This window comes from Mus caroli, unplaced genomic scaffold (assembly GCF_978045245.1).
Source record: "Mus caroli unplaced genomic scaffold, Mus_caroli_1 scaffold_15, whole genome shotgun sequence".
Lineage (NCBI taxonomy): Eukaryota > Metazoa > Chordata > Mammalia > Rodentia > Muridae > Mus > Mus caroli.
The window spans coordinates 23,321,538-23,342,555 of NW_028227270.1; the positions used below are offsets into that span (position 1 = coordinate 23,321,538).

General features: G+C 43.1%; 1 protein-coding gene across 3 annotated transcripts in view; it reads left to right on the plus strand.

Moving 5' to 3' along the window:
* Arhgef28 (Rho guanine nucleotide exchange factor 28) overlaps positions 1 to 21,018 on the plus strand; it is a 307,219-nt gene that overhangs the window by 205,839 nt on the left and 80,362 nt on the right. For all 3 annotated transcript variants that reach the window (XM_029468326.2, XM_021180313.3, XM_029468327.2), the window contains 6 exons: positions 2,715 to 2,919; positions 5,622 to 5,733; positions 9,499 to 9,541; positions 12,361 to 12,484; positions 12,747 to 12,879; positions 20,716 to 20,771. In XM_029468326.2, the coding sequence (XP_029324186.1) occupies positions 2,715 to 2,919; positions 5,622 to 5,733; positions 9,499 to 9,541; positions 12,361 to 12,484; positions 12,747 to 12,879; positions 20,716 to 20,771 (673 nt within the window). The remainder of the gene's footprint in view (positions 1 to 2,714; positions 2,920 to 5,621; positions 5,734 to 9,498; positions 9,542 to 12,360; positions 12,485 to 12,746; positions 12,880 to 20,715; positions 20,772 to 21,018) is intronic.

Here is a 21,018-nt window from a genome sequence, read left to right on the forward strand (position 1 = left end):
ATATGTAGCAGAGGATGGCCTTGTCATGCATCGAGGGAAGGAGAGATCCTTGGTCCTACAAAGGCTCCATAGATGCCCCAGTGTAGGGGAATGGAGAGTGGGGGATGGGAGTGGGTGGGTGGGTGGAGGAACACCCTCATAGAAGCAGGGGAAGGGAGGGTGTGATAGGGGGTTTCTGGGAGGGTGGGAAACAGGGAAAGGGGATAACGTTTGAAATGAAAAAGAAAATAGCCCAACAACAAAAAGTTAACTTTCTGGAAAACCCAACAATTTCGTATGTATAGGATGTAGTGATTATATTACTTAAAGTCCATAGCTCTTTTAAGAAATCAAGAAGAAAAATAAGCCATAAAATGACTATTTTAAAATATCAAGTAACAAAACCTTAGCTGATGGGAAACAACCATTTGTGTGATTTTAAAACTCACACGCCTCAAACAATGTCTCATCATAATCCACAGGGTAAAAAAAAAAAGCAGTTTTATACAAAGGCCTGTGGAATGTATTCTGGAATCTTACACTTTATGTCACTGTAAAGGAAAGTTCTGATCATAGCCTAATGGATCCACCTGTCATCCCATTCGTGGGCTAGGACCGTAAAGTCTACAGGCAACCATGAAGAGTGCCTTCCAGGCTTAGACAGAGAAGGGTTGTCACTGTTTCCTAGTGCTGAAAGTAAGACAGTGATGGAGCATCCAGGAAGTGTGCACAGCGAGAGAGTACCTTGTACTGTAACCGGAAGGTGGCAGACCCACAGTAGGATATCACTGCGCACTGACAGAGTCCACTTCACCAGCACAGAGACCATAGCTGAAAACTCTAACCAGGCACGCTCCGATGCACCTGTTTCTCCAATCTTAGACTGTGTGTTAGGAGACCATGCAGAATCTTGAAATAGCTATAATCTACCATAACTCCAAACCAATAACATTTACCAGGAATATTTATACCAAGCTTCATTTTTCATTAAAATTAAAGACTCTAACGGACTCTGAGAGGAGCTGAGGGGAGGTGGGAGGTATCAGTTGTTCCTAGTTTGCCCTCAGAGGTATGCTATCAGAGCAGCTCCTGTCACAGAGGAGGTGTTGCCTGTGTGGCTGGAATTACTCCTCATTTGAATGAGGAAATAAATAAAGTAGAAACATGCCTCCAGATCTCTCTTCTGCTCCACGCTAAGGAAAAGATCGCAATGAGCTCTTGGAAGAGGAGCCTGCAGTTACTAACAGGTTCCCAAGGGCCTTCCTGTGCCCAGGGACTAACTCAGGGCCAGAAACTGATCTGCAGTTTAAATCATAAGCATGGAGTAAGAACTCTGTTTGAGAGTCATTTAATTTATATAATCAATATTTCACTAAAATAGCCTGTTTTAAAAAAGAAAATCCAAACTGGGCTATTCAAAATTTCATCTTCTGTTGTTTGCAGTCCTAATAAAATGATTTTCCAGTATTGTGGTGGAGTAAAAAAAAACCCATCTTCTACCACTGAAACAGCCAAGAAAAATATGCTAAAAAGTACATTTCATTTTAATGTACCCATGACCATCTGGGATCACCCATGACCACCCATGGCCACCCATGACCACCAATGACCACCCATGATACCTATGACCACCCATGGCCACCAATGACCACCCATGGCCACCCATGACCACCAATGACCACCCATGATACCCATGACCACCCATGATACCTATGACCACCCATGACCACTCATGGCCACCTATGACCACCAATGACCACCCATGATACCCATGACCACCCATGACCACCCATGGCCTTGATGCTTAGTGGAGTGGTGTAAAATGTAAATGTTATAAGGGACTGAACCTTGAACATGTACAGTTGCATCCTGTCCTCTGACATTATGGTTATGAAAGTTACCTGGGAAGAAAAAAGCTGCAGTCAGGAAGCATCTTTACATCTTTCTGAGACTTCCAGGTTCTTTAACTTTGGAGATTATTGTCATGTGACATTCTTGAGGCTTCATGGGTGACTTATTTCTGACCCTTGTCTTGTCCTATCGAGGTGAGTGCTTCACTGTCTCTCTGTATGCTCACCTCTGCCCTCCTGGCTCTCCAGCTGTGGGGATGGATACCAACTGCATCTTCCCCGTGTCATTGCCCAGAGGGTGCTGTGCATGCAAGCCCGTGGCTCGGTATCATCGGCATGTTCAGAATATGAAGCTATAATAGCTATGTAGGGCTGATGATAATGACATTTACAAAAGAAAAATAATGAGGTTGCCAGTATCAATAGAACCTGCTTTTGTAAAGTAACCAAAGAGACTGTTGCCAGGTAGGAATATACACTTGGGAACACATAGACTTGTGGTTAAAAGGCTGATGAGACAGCTCAGAGCAAGTAGGGGTGCTGGCTGCCAAGCATGATCATGTGAATTTGACCCCCGAGGTTCCATATGGTTGTAGACAAGAACTAACTCTTGCACATTATCCTCTGTTGTCTATGTGTGTGTCGGAGGCACATGCATGCACATACCCACACACTTGTGTACATACAAAGAAGAGAGAAAGAAAAACCATGATAAAAATGTTTGTTTCAAAAGGGATTTGGATGTAAAAAAGTATAAAAAGCAGTATCAGGAAAACATTACATGACCACTCATTGTGTCTCATAACAATGAGAGAAGCTGAATGCAGAAAAGGTAAAGCCAGTGTCTGTCTGTCTGCTCACTGAGTGGTTTATTTCATGCTTTAGTTCTAGCCTGGATGCCCTGGTTGCCGACAGTGAAGGGGAAGGAGGTTCTGAGCCCCCCATCTGCTATGCTGTGGGCTCTCAGAGTTCCCCAAGAACTGGACTCCCCAGTGGGGATGAACTGGACTCTTTTGAGACCAACACTGAACCAGACTGTAATATCTCCAGGACCGAATCACTTTCTCTGTCCAGTACTCTGCATTCAAAGGTAAGCTCCTGAGAGTTCTGCATATAGGAAACACACAGGATGTGTTCTCAGTGCGTCCAGCTCTGCCTGCAGAGCAGATTCTGTCTTCTTCCTACAGGAGAAATATGTGAGGGGTAGGCTCCTGTGATACCTGATTTTTAATGTCCGTGACTCCATTTTGATTTGTACAATGCTTCCAGCAGGTGGTTGGTGTTACCGACTCACAGGGGGTAATGACATTTCTACATACATGGGAAGTGCTCCCATTTCATATAATATTCCTGTTCTCCTTCCTGAGGCAGGGGAAGGAGAACCATCAGAACTGGGTTAAAGTGGTCAAGCTTGCTTTGCACATATAACCTTTAGCTTGGTTCAAGCAAGGAGGTCGATGACGACGATGACGACAGTAAGTCAGAGGTGACATTGGCTGGGCATTCTGGCTTACTGAGATAATCTCCAACGTCACTTACTTTGTCATCTTGAAGTTTTACTCTTCTTGAAAATTTCACAAGCTTCATTCGTGTTTTTTTAAAAATAAATACTATAATTCAGTTTTTCAAAGAGATCCTTCTGCTTGAACGCTATCTATTTTTGTCTATTAGAGTTCCATTACATCCACTCATTTGGTTCTTAAATTGCATTCACTACTGTAAAACAGTGTGTGAAATGCCAGAGTTCTGTCAGGAACGCATGGTTAGTATGATAATGCATTGCTTTTACAGAGTACCCTGTAATATAAAAAAAGTGCTTTGATATATGTACAAAACACAGATTTTTTTCACAGCTCACCTAAGACATAAGTAACTTTTATGGTTTGAAAGAATCAGAGTTTTGTCTAGGTGACCCCAGGTTGGTCACATGTCATTAAATCCTTTCCCTCTGCAGCGTGGAGATCTAGCCTTATCTTTTGAGCCTGAACAACCTATGATAATTCTGAGTAATAGTAATAGATGAGGGAATGAATACTATTCAAGAAAAAAATAGATACGATTGTGAGTGTTAATACTGGCTAGTTTTGAGGTTTGAATGGAATGTGAAGACCTTACCATTCCTCCGAGTGAAAAATAGCTTTTTGGAAGCAATTTCGTATTCATTTTCATAGGAAGATTCTGTCCTATAAAGCACAGCTTGCTTCGCTTCTGTAATTATCCAGCATAACTTCGCCAAAAGGTTTAGGACAGTTTCCAGAGTTCCATTGTCGTGAACAATGGTTACTGGGCACGATGTAAGTGAGGCGGATGGCATCTGGAGGCCCTCTGTGGTCCATTCCCTGCTGGGGTTACAGTACAGTCAGCATCACTCAACCTCAGGCCCCGGTGGATGCACCCAGGTGAAGCAGCTCAGTCAAGGCCCTTTGAACCCAGTCAGGCTTCTGTGTCAGCTTTGCCTCAAGCCTTTAACCAATGGCTGCCCTGGGACCATGTGCTTTCACCAAAGAAGAATAGGTAAGACCGGCTCCTACACAGGGTGCTTTGTGATGCCTTCATTTTAGTAAAAAATCCTGCATCACTTACCCCTCCCCATAAGTAATACCTCAGAGCTCCATGGGCAGGATCAATGCTAAGGCCTCTGTGGGCTAGGAGTTAGAAACTATCATAAAGGGCTTTAATGAATTTCTATTGCATATTCCTCTAAAATTTCCAGAACATGTAAGAAAACAATGTTTTAATTATCCTGCCATCTTGCATCTTTTTATTATGTTGCAAATATAATAGAAATAACACACAATTGGGAAGTAGGAACAAAAATGGTGGGTCATTTAAAAGGAATGATTTTAAAATCCTGTAAATCATTGATAGCATCACTCTGGGAAGCACACTTGGAACGTCTATTAACCAACGTGGCCAGGAGAACAGGATTCACAAGGTCTTCCCCTAGACCTACACCGAAAACTATAAACAATCCTTCGAAAGCATAAAACCTCTTATGATTAGAAGTAGGTATTTCTCCACCTTCTGGTTTTTTGGTTTGGTTGGTTGGTTTTTTTGTTTTTTTTTTTTTTAGTTTTTCGAGACAGGGTTTCTCTGTGTAGTCCTTGCTGTCCTGGAACTCACTCTGTAGACCAGGCTGCCCTCAAACTCAGAAATCCACCTGCCTCTGCCTTCCAAGTGCTGGGATTAAAGGCGTGCGCCACCAGTGCCCGGCATTTCTCTACCTTCTAAAATTGCTCAAGGATCAAGATCTCAGTTAGTAAAGAATTTTGTCTGAATACTAAAGTATAAGTGAACAAAAAAGTATAATCTACATAAAAACAAATTAAAGCCATAGTTGAACACTCAGAGAGAAAATTAGGTGACTTAGTTTTCTCATTTTTAACCAAGCTGTTGAAATGGCTCAAAGGTTTTTTTTTTTTTTTTTTTTTTTTTTTTTTTACGTGTGTGAGAACGATTGAGAGTGATTCCACAGATCTAAGGAGGAGGGCACTGAAGAAGTTTGGAGAGGCAAACAGAACAAATCATTAAGATCATGCATAAAATGTTGGGGTGCAGGTCTCTTAACCCAGCCACACAGGAGACCTAGACAGACTATCCAAGCTCTTTGCCACCCTGGGTAACCATGTCTCAAAACTAGCTGTAGACCATGGGACTAGGGCACATGGGCTGGGACTCAGTGGTCGAGGCCCTGCCTGTCATGCATGAGGCCCTGGGTTCAATCTGAATAAAACCACAACCCACACCTTTTATTCAGGGACTGTGATTCGATAATACTGTGGCCTCTCCTAGGAGTCCTTGCTTTCTGGGATCCGGTCTCGCTCCTACTCCTGCTCATCACCCAAAATCTCTTCAGGAAAATCCCGGCTAGTGCGAGACTTCACAGTGTGCAGTTCCAGCGAAGGTAAGCCCTGCCTGCTGCCATCTGACTTCGAACTCATTCAATCCCAAAGCAGATGTCCAGCCAGTCCAAGTATGTAAACTGCCAAGGAGCCACAGGCGAGCCCCAATTCTACCCCCACAACCGGATTTCCCAAGCTTGGTAGAATCTTTTCCTCATGGGACATCGGTCGAGTTATAGATTTAATTCTGATAAAAATCGTACCTCCGTGCTCACTTCCGTGATGCTTGTTTTAATAAAATGTTGCTCTCAGGGATGGTGCAAACAAGAATGGATTCCAGGCATATTCCTTCGAGGGCCTTAGAGGATTTAATTAAAGAAAATTTTGAGAATTACTTTTATCCTATATGTACAGTGCCAAGAGGCAGCTCCACAAGGAAGGCAGAATGGAGTCTCTGCCTTCCACATTTAGCCCAGGGCTTGAGAGAGTTGAAATTACAATGTATTCACAATAGTAGTAACTGGACCTCAGCCTTAGGAGGAAGAGCAGCAACATAAGGAAGCAGAAATACAACTTTCATACAATAAACTTTTATTCTTGTAGCTACAAGAAAGGGTTCCCATTAGAAGAGTCTGTTTCTCTTCTAATTTCAAAAGTGAATTTTCAAAAGTGAATTCAGCCCTAAATATAGAAAGCTTATGAGCGATGTGGGGGTCTCCTGAGAGCTGCTCTCCTCCACTGCCCGCAATTTAAACTTTGCTTTAAAATTTAATTACTTTGTGCTTCCTGCACACAGATTATTGTGTAGTGGTCATATTTAAAGGCTGGTTTGGGAGTGTTCCTGTCTGGGTGGACTGCATTTTAATACAAAACTTCCAGTACATCAGACAACACTCTTGTTTTCTTTTCTCCATGAGCCATCCAACAGCGAGCTGCAGGTCTCTCGCTTCCCAGCATGCAATGTTTAAGACAGGAAATCTTCACACTCCCCTTCCCCTTCTCCTTTTTTTTTTTTTTTCTCTTTCTTACTTTGTTCTGGTTTTATTACCATTTTGCATTCTTTGACATCACGTGGAACATGTAACTACTGCAGCAAGATCCAGTGTGTGAGTAAGATAGACAAGATGCAAGAGCAACAATAGCAAGTGCTGCTTTGTATCTGTCCCCTTTCCTCTGGGATGTATCATTAGCAGAGAAGGAAGACTGGTCATCAATGTTTCTAGAAGTTCTCAGAATAAAAATGGGGACAACCACTGCGAGAAGTTAGAGGTTTGCTCTGCCCTCCCTCATCCTTCGTTTCATGCATGGGTCCTTCTTGAGGCTCCAGGTCTCCCGTCAACCTTGGGTTCTGGTTTCCTTAATGGACATCTTTTCATGAATAGTCCTAGCTGGTGGCTCAGTCTCATCCTATTGCATTTTGGAACACATACTGGTATCTTCTACATAGTGTGTGGTATTGGAGACTCACCATTAGAACTTTCTCCGACCTGGAAGGTTTGAAATCAGTGACATTTGATGGAGGAAATACAATTGTTTAGTAAGGAAAAAGTACCTTCCATTACAAATTTGAAATAAAAACTTAAATCTGTGCATTGGAATTGAAATAAAGAGAGGACATCAATCCCTTTGTTGCTCGTTTAGCTTATAAATAAAGGATTGTCTTTAAACAGTGTATTTAAATATAGAGCTGTTTGAATAAAGTTTGAAACCATCCAGAAGGTAAGAATTAGAACCAGGTGAATTAGCTTGATACAATACAATATCTACACACACACACACACACACACACACACACGAGGGTTCTAGTAGACACACACTGTACAGTTGTCAGCATCACTACAGATACCATTTATGGCCCAGCCACACCCATATGGCTATGAAGGATAACGTACCTCTGAATGGAGAAGAAATAATTTGCTTGCGTAACCAAAACACGGGTGTGAAAGCTTGCCTAGTTCAAGGACACATTCAAATGTCTTATTGCTCAGTGTGCTAGAATGGATCAAAAGTAAACTGGTGTTTGTGTTGCTGTTACTTCTCGATTAATGACTTTTGAATAATACTAAAGTTTTCTTTATTTAAAGAGATATCAAATCTCCCTTTGCCCCAGAGGGGATGCTCCCTTTTATGAAGCATAATACAGACCCTAAGCTTAGGATTCATTTATACTAATATTGATTCTTTAAAAACATTTTTAATTAATGTATGTATGTATATATGTATGTATGTATATGTGTATGTATGTGTTTTGCTTGAATGCATGTATGTGTACCATGTATATGTCTTGTACCCTGAGAGGTCAGAAGAGAATGTCAGATCTCCTGGGCTACAGATGGTTGTGAGTCACCATGTGGGTGCTGGGAATTGAACTCAGGACCTCTGAAAGAGCAGTCAGTGCTTTTAACTGCTGAGCCATCTCTCCCTTTTAATATATTTAATTTATTTTATATGTATATGTATGTGTATGTGCTACATTTTCATGGGTACTCACACAGTTGTGAGCACCCAATCCAAGTGCTGGGAGTCAGATTCCAGTCCTCTGCTAAAGCTCTGTGTCATCTCTCCAGCCCCTCTTTCTAGCTCTTATTTGACATCTCCTGTCTTCCTTGTTAATTCTGAAGGATTACTTGCTGTTGTTTCTCAAGCTTTCTTTTTTTTTTTAATTTTATTTTGAATCAAGGGTTTAATGGCAGCAACTTTAGTATTTAACATTTGTATATTTAAAATAAAGTCCAGCTATATAGTCTCCTTTGGTACTTGTGGATTTCTGTAGAACAGAATGCTGTCGGTATTGAAATAATAACTACAGCCTCACTGTGAAGTCCAAGTACAGTCTACATTAAGAATTTGTAGAGTGATGTTATACATTTAAAAGCTGTTATAAACTGATGGATGGAATCTTGTTAGATTGTGGCCAGGTTCTTTATAATGGACTTTATAAGTTGATAGCTTGTCTGGCTCTCTTATTTTCTTGGAATGTCACCCTATTTATTTAGAAGACCTATGACTTAATTTGAAAAACATTTTATAATGACTATGAAGGCCTTTTATTTTTCTCAAAGTGGACTTTCTGTTGCATACAAGGATTCAGGGGATGTTTATTTACATTCTGTATGCAATGGGCTCATCCCCCTATATTTCCAGCCCCTTCCCTTCCCTCTGCTTCTCTCTAGCTCTTCAGTGCATTGGTAAAGGTTTGCCCTGCTCTGTGGGCAGTGTGTTCCTCAGTCGCTGCTCCCTCCCTCTCTCCCCAGTCTAAGTCAGCGTCTCCCTTTATCCATAGTAAGTATCTCAGCTCTGCACTATGTTTGCAAAGCCTGCCCCTGTGCCCTACGAGGCCAAGGGGAGGGCGGGCTGGTTCTTCTTTCCCACCAACTACAGGATGCGTGTATGAGTGGACTGCTTGCGGATTTTACAAGGCATTCAGGTAAACTCTTCCCTGTGCTGGACGCAAGGCTTTCTTAGGGCTTTGCTGAAAAGCAGCCAGTTACTGATTTCCTGTCTTGGAGGGATTGGTGTTACAAAACGGTTGAAGTTTCAGTGAGAAGTATCCAAAAGTAACCAATGAATTATCTGTACTGCTTGCAAACTGTCAGCTTCCCTTCGTTGATGCTAACAGGTCCCTGAAGTCATGGAGCTGACCTCTCCCCCCACCCCCACCCCCCAAGCCAGGGCAAGCAATGAAGCTTTACATGCAGAAGATCAGTTTTCTTGGTTTTTTTCCTAACTGAAAATGTATAAAATGATAAGTATTTCAGACTAACAAGTAACCACAGCTTTTCTTTGTTTTTTTTCTTTTCAATTTTTTTTTTTTGTGTGTCTTACAGAACAGAGATCATATAGTTTCCAGGAGCCACCAGGAGAAAAAAGGTATGTTGAGGGTTCTCACTCACTTCTGCAGGGTTTGGAAATGTCTATCTATACATCACGTTTTCCTCTGTGCCCATAGTTGGTGAGAGATTTCTGTGTAGTAAGCTGCCCAAGACCCATTTCTCTCTCTCTCTCTCTCTCTCTCTCTCTCTCTCTCTCTCTCTCTCTCTCTCTCTCTCTCTCTCTCTCTCTCTCTCTGTATTTAGTGTAGTCATCCAAATGACTGTTTTCCGTCCTCAGGGGTAAAGGCTGCAGGGTTGGGGGCAGGAGGGTTCCATTTTAGGTACACTGACAGTTTACAAACAGTTCAGATTTGACCATTTTGAGAGGCTGTGAGGACCACTAGCCTCAGAGGTGGCATATTTTCTCTAGATCTACTCTACCACAAAAAGACTCTCTCCAGCAGCATATCCCGAGGTGGTGTTATACAAAGCCCATAATCACGCCTGCCCTTGCCCTCTGGATTTCTGCTTAGAAGTGTGAGGCTTGATGCAGGAGCTCCTTTCAGCACTGCCAGCTTCTGATTACTGTGTAGATCTGAGGCTTGAAGTTTACGCTGTTGTGTATCTTAGAACGTAAAACGGGTACCACAGCCAAGCTTGGGAAGAGACCATGCTACAAGTGGGATGGCCAAGCTCTGTTGGCCTTGGGTACCTTAGCTGGCATGAATCACCCATGGAAGTAGCCTTGGGGTTATTGCAGAACAAGCAACAGAAATGGCATTGTGACAAAGATAATGATGACGCTGGTGACAGATGAGGCATAGTTACTGACAATCATTGGGTGATTGTACATGCCTCGTGCTGTTTTAAGTAGTTCATATTTAAGCAGTCTATTCTGGACACTCACTTGATAACCATCTTGGTTACCGATTCACTGTCTTTGGAATTCTGCCTTTCTAACAATTGTAGTAATAGTGGACTGATTATTAAGAATTTTTTAAATTACAAATATTTTTTGCTAGGAGGTTGTAAGATAAGGAGAGCCAATGTAACACTTGGTCAAGTCACAGCTCATACAGTAATATTACCTGCATGGGGTGTGTGGGAAGTCTTACTCATGGTCACTTCTGCTTCTCTCTCTCTCTCTCTCTCTCTCTCTCTCTCTCTCTTTCTCTCTCTCTCTTTCTCTCTCTCTCTCTCCTTTCACCTCTCACTCCTTAGCCACATTGATGCTTTACCTTGGCCATTGTGTAGGTAATTATTAAAGGAGCTGCTTTCTTTGGGATTCTCTTATTTAGACTAGTCAGTTTTTGAAAGAAAAAAAAAGACACATGAAAGGGACTTATCCCAGACCTTGTAGGCTCACTGCAACAGACAAGCCACTTTTCCAGTTTCCTGATGCTTATATAGTGCAAATCACCATTATAACAACTGTCCATTTTAAATTAATACATTCTAATTAAATTATCTTTAAAACATCTAAACATCTAAGCATTAAAGAAAGTGCTACCAAATTGGTCCTCCCTTTGCATAGTGGGAATTGACTTTAATACTAGAAATCAATTCACTGAAAATAATAGGTTATCAGCAAAACTGATTAATGTTAAGATCTGAAGATCCATATTCCTCACACATTTGAGATATGTGTTTACCTATTGAAAACAGTATCAGGAGAGTTTCTGAAGAGTAGGGTTTATAAGATTTTATGGTGAGCAGTTTTACCAACCTCATGCCAGAAATTGAACATTTTTTTGTTTGGGGATGTTGAAAAGAACTTTTTCTGACTTTTATAAATTTAAAAGTTACTTAAGCTCAGTTCGTTCTTATCCAAAGCAGCTGAGTGCTTGAGGAACATTGCGCAGTCAAATTTGGTTAAAATACAGAATGAAACCATCTGCATTTGCACACAGAGGCAGTGCCGTTCCCATAATGCAACAGTGGCTCAGGCCTGTGCTAGCCACTGTTCCACCAGGTCCGGTGGGCTCTAGCTCCTTAATATAGTGTTGGTTTGTTAACACTTAGGTTTAAGTCTCGGGGCTAATGATTAGATGGGGCTAAGGATTAGATGGCACAGTTTTATAGCATTCTGAAGAACATGGTATAGTACAGTCAACCTAACAGATTTTTAATAAAAACTAGTAGTTTGTTGATAAAGTCTTCTGTGATGTGGAGAATCGAAGTAGAGTTGAGTAGCCAGGAGTTAATTTTTGTTTTATTTGAGATGGTTCAGTCTGTTCCTTCTAGGAATGACTACACGGACTAGGGGAAGGCAAAGTGATCATGGCCTAGTTACTCTAGCGAGCAGCCTGGGTAGCCTTGATTCCTCTATGACCTACAATCTCAAGTTGCAAACCACCTGGCTGAGTGGGACAGGCGGAACCCATAGACACATAGTCTGTTTCCCAACTGGTAGCAACCAGAAACGCCTAATCTATTGCAAACCATCACTGTTCCCAAGATAAATAGAGTCTGCTTCCGCGCCATCAGTTATCCTGCTTCCCTGTCCCAGGAGATTTCTGTTGGCATGCTAAACAGGTGGATGAGTGTTTTCAGGGTGAGGTTATGAGAGAATATTTCCCAAGCATTTCTGTATAATTTTCAGGAATATAGCAAAGTTGAAACAAGTATATGACGACTGCGCGTACTATTAGATTCTGTAGTTGTCAGCATTACTCTATCAAATCTAGCCACCAGTTCATCCATGTGTGCGATTCATTTTTAGCTAAGAAGCTGCTGTTTTTCTCTAGAACCATTTCAACCTAAAGCAAAACGTAATTGCGCCCATACAGGTGTACGTAGAGACATAATGCTCGTCTCGTCCTTTGTCCCCCCTTAGTCCTGTAAAGCCTGGTCGGTCACAGGGTCCTTTCTTTGTAGGATTCAGGAAGAAGAATGGGATGGGTACGTCATTCCTGCCAAATCTGAGTCTGAAAAGTACAAAGTGAGCCGAACTTTCAGCTTCCTCATGAACAGGATGACCAGCCCACGGAACAAATCTAAGGTAACTGAGTGTCTGTGCCTATCTGCTGTAGAGTGTAGGCGGCTTCTGTCCTCAGCAGCTAGGGTCATTCCTGGATGTGTTCCCCTTCCATCTCCCGCCTCTGACTGTACGTGCCCCTTCTTACGGCAGCTTGTTAGGATTGTTAAAGCCCGTGCATGGGTCAGCTCACATGGATGCAAGGGCCCTGTAAGAGTGTTAGATGGTGACTCTTTTCTTTCTATGTTTCCTTCTACTTTCCCTATCATGACTGCTGCCTCTGAAGATGAAAAACAAGGACACTAAAGAAAAAGAAAAAATGAATCGACATCAGTTTGTCCCAGGAACATTCTCCGGGGTTCTGCAGTGTTCCGGTTGTGATAAAACACTCCTGGGGAAAGAGTCACTCCAGTGTGCCAGTAAGTCCCATGTGTGATGTGTTCCCTCTCTGTCCTGAAAGCTCCCAAGGGTAAAACCACTGCTCAGCATGTTTGCACAGACCTACTCGTGAGGGCCTCTCATATCACAGAGCTATTTGCCTTGCAGTGGTCAGTACTGGTCATTCAGTACTTGTGTCCAGTCGATGACTTTCTTAAGTCTAAGCCTGTTACCTCATTGTCTGCTGGACGTCTCCACTTGAATATTTCACATCTTTTGAATGTTACTTGCTGAAAACTGAGATCTTATCCCATCTCGGTGCTTGCTGGCAAGCCGATCCACCCATCGCCCCAGACAGACACTCGTCACAAGACTTCAGAGGATTTGTTTATGACACCTTTTCTCTTGCATGCTGGTCCTTTAGCAACTCTCTTCACTCAGTTTCCAACGTGTATCTCAAACCCACCTACTTGTCACCCATCACTGCCCTCACTCACCTGAAGCCACCACTAAAATTGGTCCACTTATGTCGGTTTTCTATGGCTGTGATAAACTCCAATGACCAGGACCAGCTGGCTGTTTTTCAATGACGGGTTCCTGAGAGGAAGGACCAGGGGATCAGAAAACAAAGAAGACAGGAAAGTTTGAAAATCGGGAGGTCTTACATAAGCTCTGTCTTATGCCAAGCAACTTTCTTAAGAAATACATCATCTTATGTACAGTTCGCAGGGGAGAAATGAAACAGAGTCAGCAGAAAGCTATCATACTGTGGGAAGAAACCAGCAGGAAGCTAATCAAGAATCGTTGCATAATGGGAACACGGGATATTTCAAAGGCATCAAAGACAGAGTATGCAAAGCCCTGGGATCAATAACCACAGCCCGAAAAGAAGGGGAAAATGAATCCTTAGGATCCAGAAAACTGCAGTGTCCCTAAGGTCTTGACTCAAGCTATTCCTGGACTTGCCAAGTATGTACCTGGTTTTAGACCAGGGACTAAGTTCCTCCTGTATATATCAGGGCCTTAGGGAAAGTCCTGGACCAGCCTGGCCCTCAACACACCATGACCCAAAGCACCTAGAGAAGGAAGGGTTCATTTACTTGACATGCCCTGTTCACAGTCCATCACTGAGGAAAGCCAAGACAGGTGCTGAGGCAGGGCCAGGGCCCATGGAAGAATACTGTTACTGGCTTGAACTCCGTGGCTCACTTGCCTTGCTTATTGTAGAACTCAGGACCTCCTATCCAGTGGCAGCACCGCCCATAGTGGGCTGGGCCAGGCCACATGAATCATTAATTACAAAAATACCAAGGAGCCAGTGTGGTGGAGGCATTTTCCCAGTGGAGGTTCCCTCTTCCCAGATGACTTTAGCTTGAGTCAAATTGACGAAGAACTAACCAGGACTCAACACAAGGCTATTCTCAAGGCATTTGCTGGGGGAGGGGAATCCCTAATGTCTTGCAGTGACTTCATAGCCCTACAAGACACGGTCGATTTCCCTCCTCTCCTCTTGCTTCCTTTGCTGGTCACATCGCCTTCTTTACCCGTCTTCTCACAAGCCAGAATACTCCTGTCCTAGCGCCTTCTGTCTTTGAGGCTCTTTCTTCAGTAAGCCCTGTAGATCATCAGTAACACCACCCTGTACCTGGCTTGCCATTTCCTTGTCACTGAGTCCCCGGCCCTGTTATTTACCACCATGTGTGTTATGGCATATTTCCATTCACTGTAAGTTCTGGAAGGAGAAAGGGAGGGCATAGTAATTTTTCACAGACCCTACACGAGCCAATGCAAAGCTGGCCCTTAACACTTATGTTTAATTAATGAGTCCTAAGGTAAACTGATGTGCAAGTAAGACCTGCTCCACTTGAGTCCACTAAGTGGATGTTGATGGCATTGTGGTCGAAGATAGAAATTGCCAAAAGTGCTGTAGACATGCTCAGCTGTCAAACCAGTTATTACTTTAAAAAATAACTGTATGAAGACTTACAGAAAATATACGGCGTGAATGGAAACTTAAATCGTCTCAAACTTTTCCACCTGCAAAAGCTTTGCTGTTAATTTATCATCTTATTAGCATTTAACATTGTTCAAACTAATGGGTTTTATGATGACTCTCCGTACATGCGTATAATATGCCTTCAGCATCTTTAATTCCCTACTGTCATCTCCTGCTGCCCCTGTTCCCCTCCCCCACTTCAAAGCCCCTCTCTACCCTCCTGCATCGTCTCTGTTGTTTTCCTTTCTCTTAAATTTTTATTTCTACAATGATTCATGTAAATATACAGATAAGTATACAGATACTGCCTGAGCCCATCTAATGTTGCTCTTGTGTTGCGGGTTGAGTGTGCCGCATTGGGTAGCCACTTAGAGGGCTCATCCCTGGGCATGTGTGAGTCCCCCCTTCTCTCAGCAGCCACTAATTACTTATAGTCTCTTCTAATCCCAAGACATTGCATCAGCCTTTAATCTAAGATTGCATCTGATGATATTATCAAGAGTATTTAGTTATTCCTCCTGGTTTACTCACTTCTTCTTTTATAGTTTCACAATATAAATGAACATTTGTTCTTACACGGATCTGTCTACATTGCTAATTAGTCCCTTAGATTAAATTCTACAACCAGGTTGTGAGTGGAAGTGTACACTAGCTGCTTCTCTTTATACAACAATGGTTTTTAGAAATAGTTTGGGGACTTACAAGGTTTTCATTGGGAGTGGAGTGTTGGTCGCTCAAACTTGGATTACTATCACATTTTGACATTGGGTAGTAGATGATGACCTGGGCAGCCTCTACTGTGTTAGATGTCTAATCCTCTATGCATAAGGGTCAATAGCTCTACTATTATAGACAAATGTGATGTAAAACAATACGTTGTAAAAGAAGAACTCAAAATCTTGGTGTCATTGTTGCTGTTAGATTCCTAGTTGCCAACAGTTCACAGACATTGCTGTTCTGTAGTGTTCTCACGTCTACCTGGCTTAGGTGCTCGTATGTACTTTGATGTGACACTATCTGGTGGACAGGCCTTCTCATATGCGTTCATCGTGGATGAACTTTGATCAATATTGTTTCACTTTCATGTCCTTTCCTGCCTTTTGCACTGAGTTCTGCTTCTCTCAAATGTGTTCCCCGTGTTTGTTCCTTTTCTTTGTCTGTCACATAACCGTTTCTGTGCGTCTCATTCTTGAGGCGTGTGTCTTTAATTTAGCTCGAGAGAGTCTGTAATGTAACGGAAAGGTCTTGTTTTATAACAAAGGGTTGTTCTTATTTACATTTAGTTTTACTGCTTCCGACTATCTTTGATAGTTTCTGGCTGTTTTCCTTGCTGTCTGGCTCAGCTCTTTGGACCATGTGTTGTTTGGTTTTATTGTTTCCTGCCATTTGGCAAGATAAGGGCTTTTAATATCTACTAATGATCGGGCTATGGCTGTGTGGGGCTCATAATTTAATACAGTTTTTCTTCCTTATGTGAGCCTCCTTCTCCTCTCTGTTAATATATCCAATTGTTGCATTACTGCATTCTTTCTTATATTGCAGGCTGAGCATTTCAGGAATTGACTTGACTGTTTCAGGAGCAATTCAGTGTTTTGGTTTACTTCTCTGTGTATACTTACAATGGCTTTGAAACCATTCTCCCTCCTTCATTTTCTGCCCTCCCTTCCTTGCTTCTTTCTGCCCTTCCTTCCCTTCCTTCCTTCCTTCCTTCCTTCCTTCCTTCCTTCCTTCCTTCCTTCCTTCCTTCCTTCCTTCCTTCCTTCCTTTGTTTTGTGTGCTAAAGTCCCTTATTCTCATAGCTCAGGCTATCCTCAAACTTACTATGTAGCCAAGGTTGACTTGAAACTCCTGGTCCCCGAATCACCGAGCCCAAGGGCTTTCTGTTTGCCTTTGCCTGGGTCACTGCTTACTTTTAGGCTAGAGAGAAAGCTGGGTGACTAAGCAGATGTCGCTCTGGCAGAGGACTGGAGTTTGGTTACAGAACCCACACTGGACAGCATTCAACCACCTGTAACTCCAGCTCCAGGGGATCTTGATGTCTTCGTGGGCACCTTCACTCGATTGAGCATCCCCATGTACAGACTCATAGACATAACTAAAAAGAAAAAGAAATCTTAAGGAAAAAACTAAAGACCTCCTGTCAACCCATTCTTCAGTCTTTATTCCCCATTCTTTCTCAGGCTAGGATGTGATGAGGCAGCTTATGGAAACCTTTATGCACTTTGTTTGTTTCACCCTCAAAATGCAATCTATCTGGCTAAATGAAACCATACTCCAAAGTCTTTCCCTTTAAGCTTCTGTCTGCAAGGTCCAATACAGTTGAGCATTTATTGTTACTGCGGGAGAATCTGGGGCCTGTGTGCCTTGTGTCCTTGGTTATTAACTCCCTTCCCTCTGCCTATATGCCAGAATACTTTTAAATGTTCTATCACATGGATATTGTCAGCGTGTGTCTATGGCATGTATCATTTCATCATTCTTGCAGTCTGTCTGTCTCACAAAGCTCCACTTCCTTTCATCCAGCTGGCCCGCCCACAGCCTTTTCTTTTTCCATGCCCCCAGGTTGGATTTCATGGAACCCTCTTTCTTCTGTCTTATTATAGGCACATTTTATTCATTTACTTTTCTTTCTTTCTTTTTTATTGGATATTTTCTTTTTTTACATTTCAAATGTTTTCCCCTTTCCAGGTCTCCCCTTCAGAAACACCCTATCACATCCCCTTCCCCCTGCCTCTATGAGGGTGCTCCCACACCCACCAATCCACTCCTATCTTCCTGCCTTGGCATTCCCCTACACTGGGGCATTGAACACCCTCAAGTCCAAGGGCAGCTCCTCCCGCTGATGTCCAACAAGGCCATCCTCTGCCACATATGCGGCCAGACCCATGGGTCCCTCCATGTGTACTCTTTGATTGGTGGTCCAGTCCCTATGAGCTCCCGGGCTCTTCCCTGTTGACACTGTTGCTCCCCTAATAGGGCTGCAAACCCTCTCAGCTTCAGTCCTTTCTCCAACTCCTCTGTTAGGGACCCCATGCTCAATCCATGATGACTGCGAGCATCCACCTCTGTATTTGTCAGGCTCTGGCAGGGTCTCTCAGAAGACAGCTTTATCAGGCTCCTGACAGCAAGCCCTTCCCGGTATCCACAATAGCATCCGGGTTTGGTGACTGTATATGGGATGGATATCCAGGTGGGGCAGTCTCTGGATGGCCTTTCCTTCAGTTTCTCCTCAACACTTTGTCTCCCTATTTCCTCCTGTGAGTATTTTGTTCCCCCTTCTAAAAAGCACTGAAGCATCCACATTTTAATCTTCCTTCTTCTTAGGCTTCATATGGTCTGTGAATTGAATCTTGGGTATTCCAAACTTTGGGGCTAATATCCACTCATCAGTGAGTGCATACCGTGTGTGTTCTTTTGTATCTGAGTTGCCTCACTCAGGATGATATTTTCAAGTTCCATCCATTTGCCTGCAAAATTCATGAAGTCACTGTTTTTAATAGCTGAGTAGTAGTATTCCATTGTGTAAATGTACCACATTTTCTATATCCATCCTCTGTTGAGGAACATCTGGGTTGTTTCTAGCTTCTGGCTATTAAAAATATGGCTGCTATGAACATAGTGGAGCATATGTTCTTATTACATGGTGGAGCATCTTCTGGGTATATGCCCAGGAGTTGGTATAGCTGGGTCCACAGGTAGTATACTATGTCCAATTTTCTGAGGAACCGCCAGACTGATTTCCAGAGTGGTTGTACCAGCTTGCAATCCCACCAGCAATGGAGGAGTGTTCCTCTTTCTCCACATCCTCACCAGCATCTGCTGTCACCCGAGTTTTTGATTTTTTAGCCATTCTGACTTGTGTGAGGTGGAATCTCAGGGTTGTTTTGATTTGCATTTCCCTGATGACTAAGGATGTTGAACATTTCTTTGGGTGCTTCTCAGCCATTATAGTTTCCTCAGTTGAGAATTCTCTACTTAGCTCTGTTCCCCATTTTTAAAATAGAGTTATTTGGTTCTCTGGAGTCTAACTTCTTGAATTCTTTGTATGTATTGGATATTAGCCCTCTATTGGATGTAGGATTGGTAAAAATCTTTTCCCAATCAGTTGGTTGCCGTTTTGTCCTATTGACAGTGTCCTTTGCCTTACAGAAGCTTTTAATTTTATGAGGTCCCATTTGTTGATTCTTGGTCTTAGAGCACAAGCCATTGGTGTTTAGGAACTTTTCCCCTGTGCCCATGTGTTCGAGGCTTTTCCCCACTTTCTCTTTATTAGATTCAGTGCATCTGGTTTTATGTGGAGTTCCTTGATCCACTTAGACTTGAGCTTTGTACAAGGAAATAAGAATGGATCAATTTACATTCTTCTACATGTTGACCACAGAGGCACATTTTAAATATCCTCACTTTCCATCTCTGTCTCTGTGCCTGAGGCCCAGTAGATGGCTCTTCCTGTGAGTTTGTTCAGTGGGGTCTCATAATCTCTGCTTTCCCACCCCTCCCCTCCTCTCCCCTCCCCTCCCTCTCCTCCTCTCCCCCCTCCTCCCCTCTCCCCCCCTCCCCTCTCCTCTCCTCTCTCCCCCCCTCCTCTCCCTTCCCCTCCCCTCCCCTCTCCTCTCCTCTTCTTTCCTTTCCTTTCCTTTCCTTTCCTTTCCTTTCCTTTCCTTTCCTTTCCTTTCCTTTCCTTTCCTTTCCTATTCCTGGTTGGGAATAAGAGAAAAGACGCTGGATTTCAATGTTTGTGTGGGGAGCCAGCATACAAAGCTGCCTTGCTCTGCTCATTGGTATTAGGCCCCCGGCTGAAATGCCCTTTAGGACCACTGAAGGACAGTTTGGGGCTCAGCTCTCAGCTTCCTGCCTGGTTCACAATGGGCTGCTCTTCTGCAGTGTGGCTTTGGTGGGCTGAAATAGGGTTTTTATGGACCAATTCCCAAAGACAATCCAGGTACAGAATATGGGCTCCTCTTGGGAGATGCAGGGTAGGGGTGTGTGATGTGAGGATGGCAAGGAAGGGGAAGTAGGCCAGAAAAGGAATGTGCCAGCCTTCAGTCTACAGGCCCCATGGATGCCTGTGTACATGGAGACAGCCTGGTCTCTGTCCCGCTGGGCAGAAAGCTTGTCCTACCTTCCTCCGGAGACACGAGGCCACATGAGCAAGTGGTAAACTGTTCTCATATGATTTTCCTGCTTTCAGTCTCTTTCCTTTTTAAAGATTTGTTTTTCTTTTAAATTGTATATACATATATGGGGCTGTTGGGGAGGGGCATGTGTATGTGTGGGTGCAGTTGCTGGCAGGGGCTAGAAAAGTGTGTTGGATCCTCTGGGGTTAGACTTATAAGGGGTTGTGAGCCACTAGATGTGGGTTCTGGGAACTGAATTCCAGTCCTTGGCAAGGGCAGTGTGTGCTGATAACTTAAGCCATCTCTCTAGGCCCCCGTTTCTTGCTAATAGGAATTCCTGTTGAAGCGGACAGTGCTATTTTCTCCCCTGTCAGCATTATTGTAAGCTTATTTCTCCCCATCCTCCAAGGCAGTTTGCCTGGTGCTAAAGTTGAAGGTTGCTACCAGGAAAGCCTTAGAAACCCCCGAGGACACAGTGTATAGAACAGGAAGTGAGCTCTCGGGTAGACCCAGAGGTGTCCAGTATACACAACTGCAGGCTTTATAATTTACAAGATAAATATAGACGACGAGAAATATCTCCACGGAGCTCAAAGTTCCCATGTGTGCCGATGCTTATGCGGAGCGATGCCTCATTTAAGTATTTGGCTTCTTAAAAATGTGTTCTTCTTTGTGTCGTTTTTATAGTGACCCATAAAAGCATGATGTGATCTCACTTCAGAGTCATTTAAGTCCGATGGAAACTTTTGTGTCTTTCATTTCAGACTGTAAGGCAAACACACACAAGGGCTGCAAAGATGCTGTGCCTCCGTGTACCAAGGTAACCAACCTCCCAGTCACTGCAGTGCTCTGTGCCTTGCTTGCTCGCATCATCTGCTGCCAGACACTGAACTCTTATTGCTGTTGGATTTACTTCAAATAGGATTGTTGCCGTGGTAACGCATGCTCAGAGTGTATGACTGTTTATCTAGATATTTACTTTTAACAATAGAGAGAAGATCTGCTTGTGTTCTGTGAGACGTGCAGGTGAGGCAGTATTCTCAGATAGCCACAATCAGAATTATCTG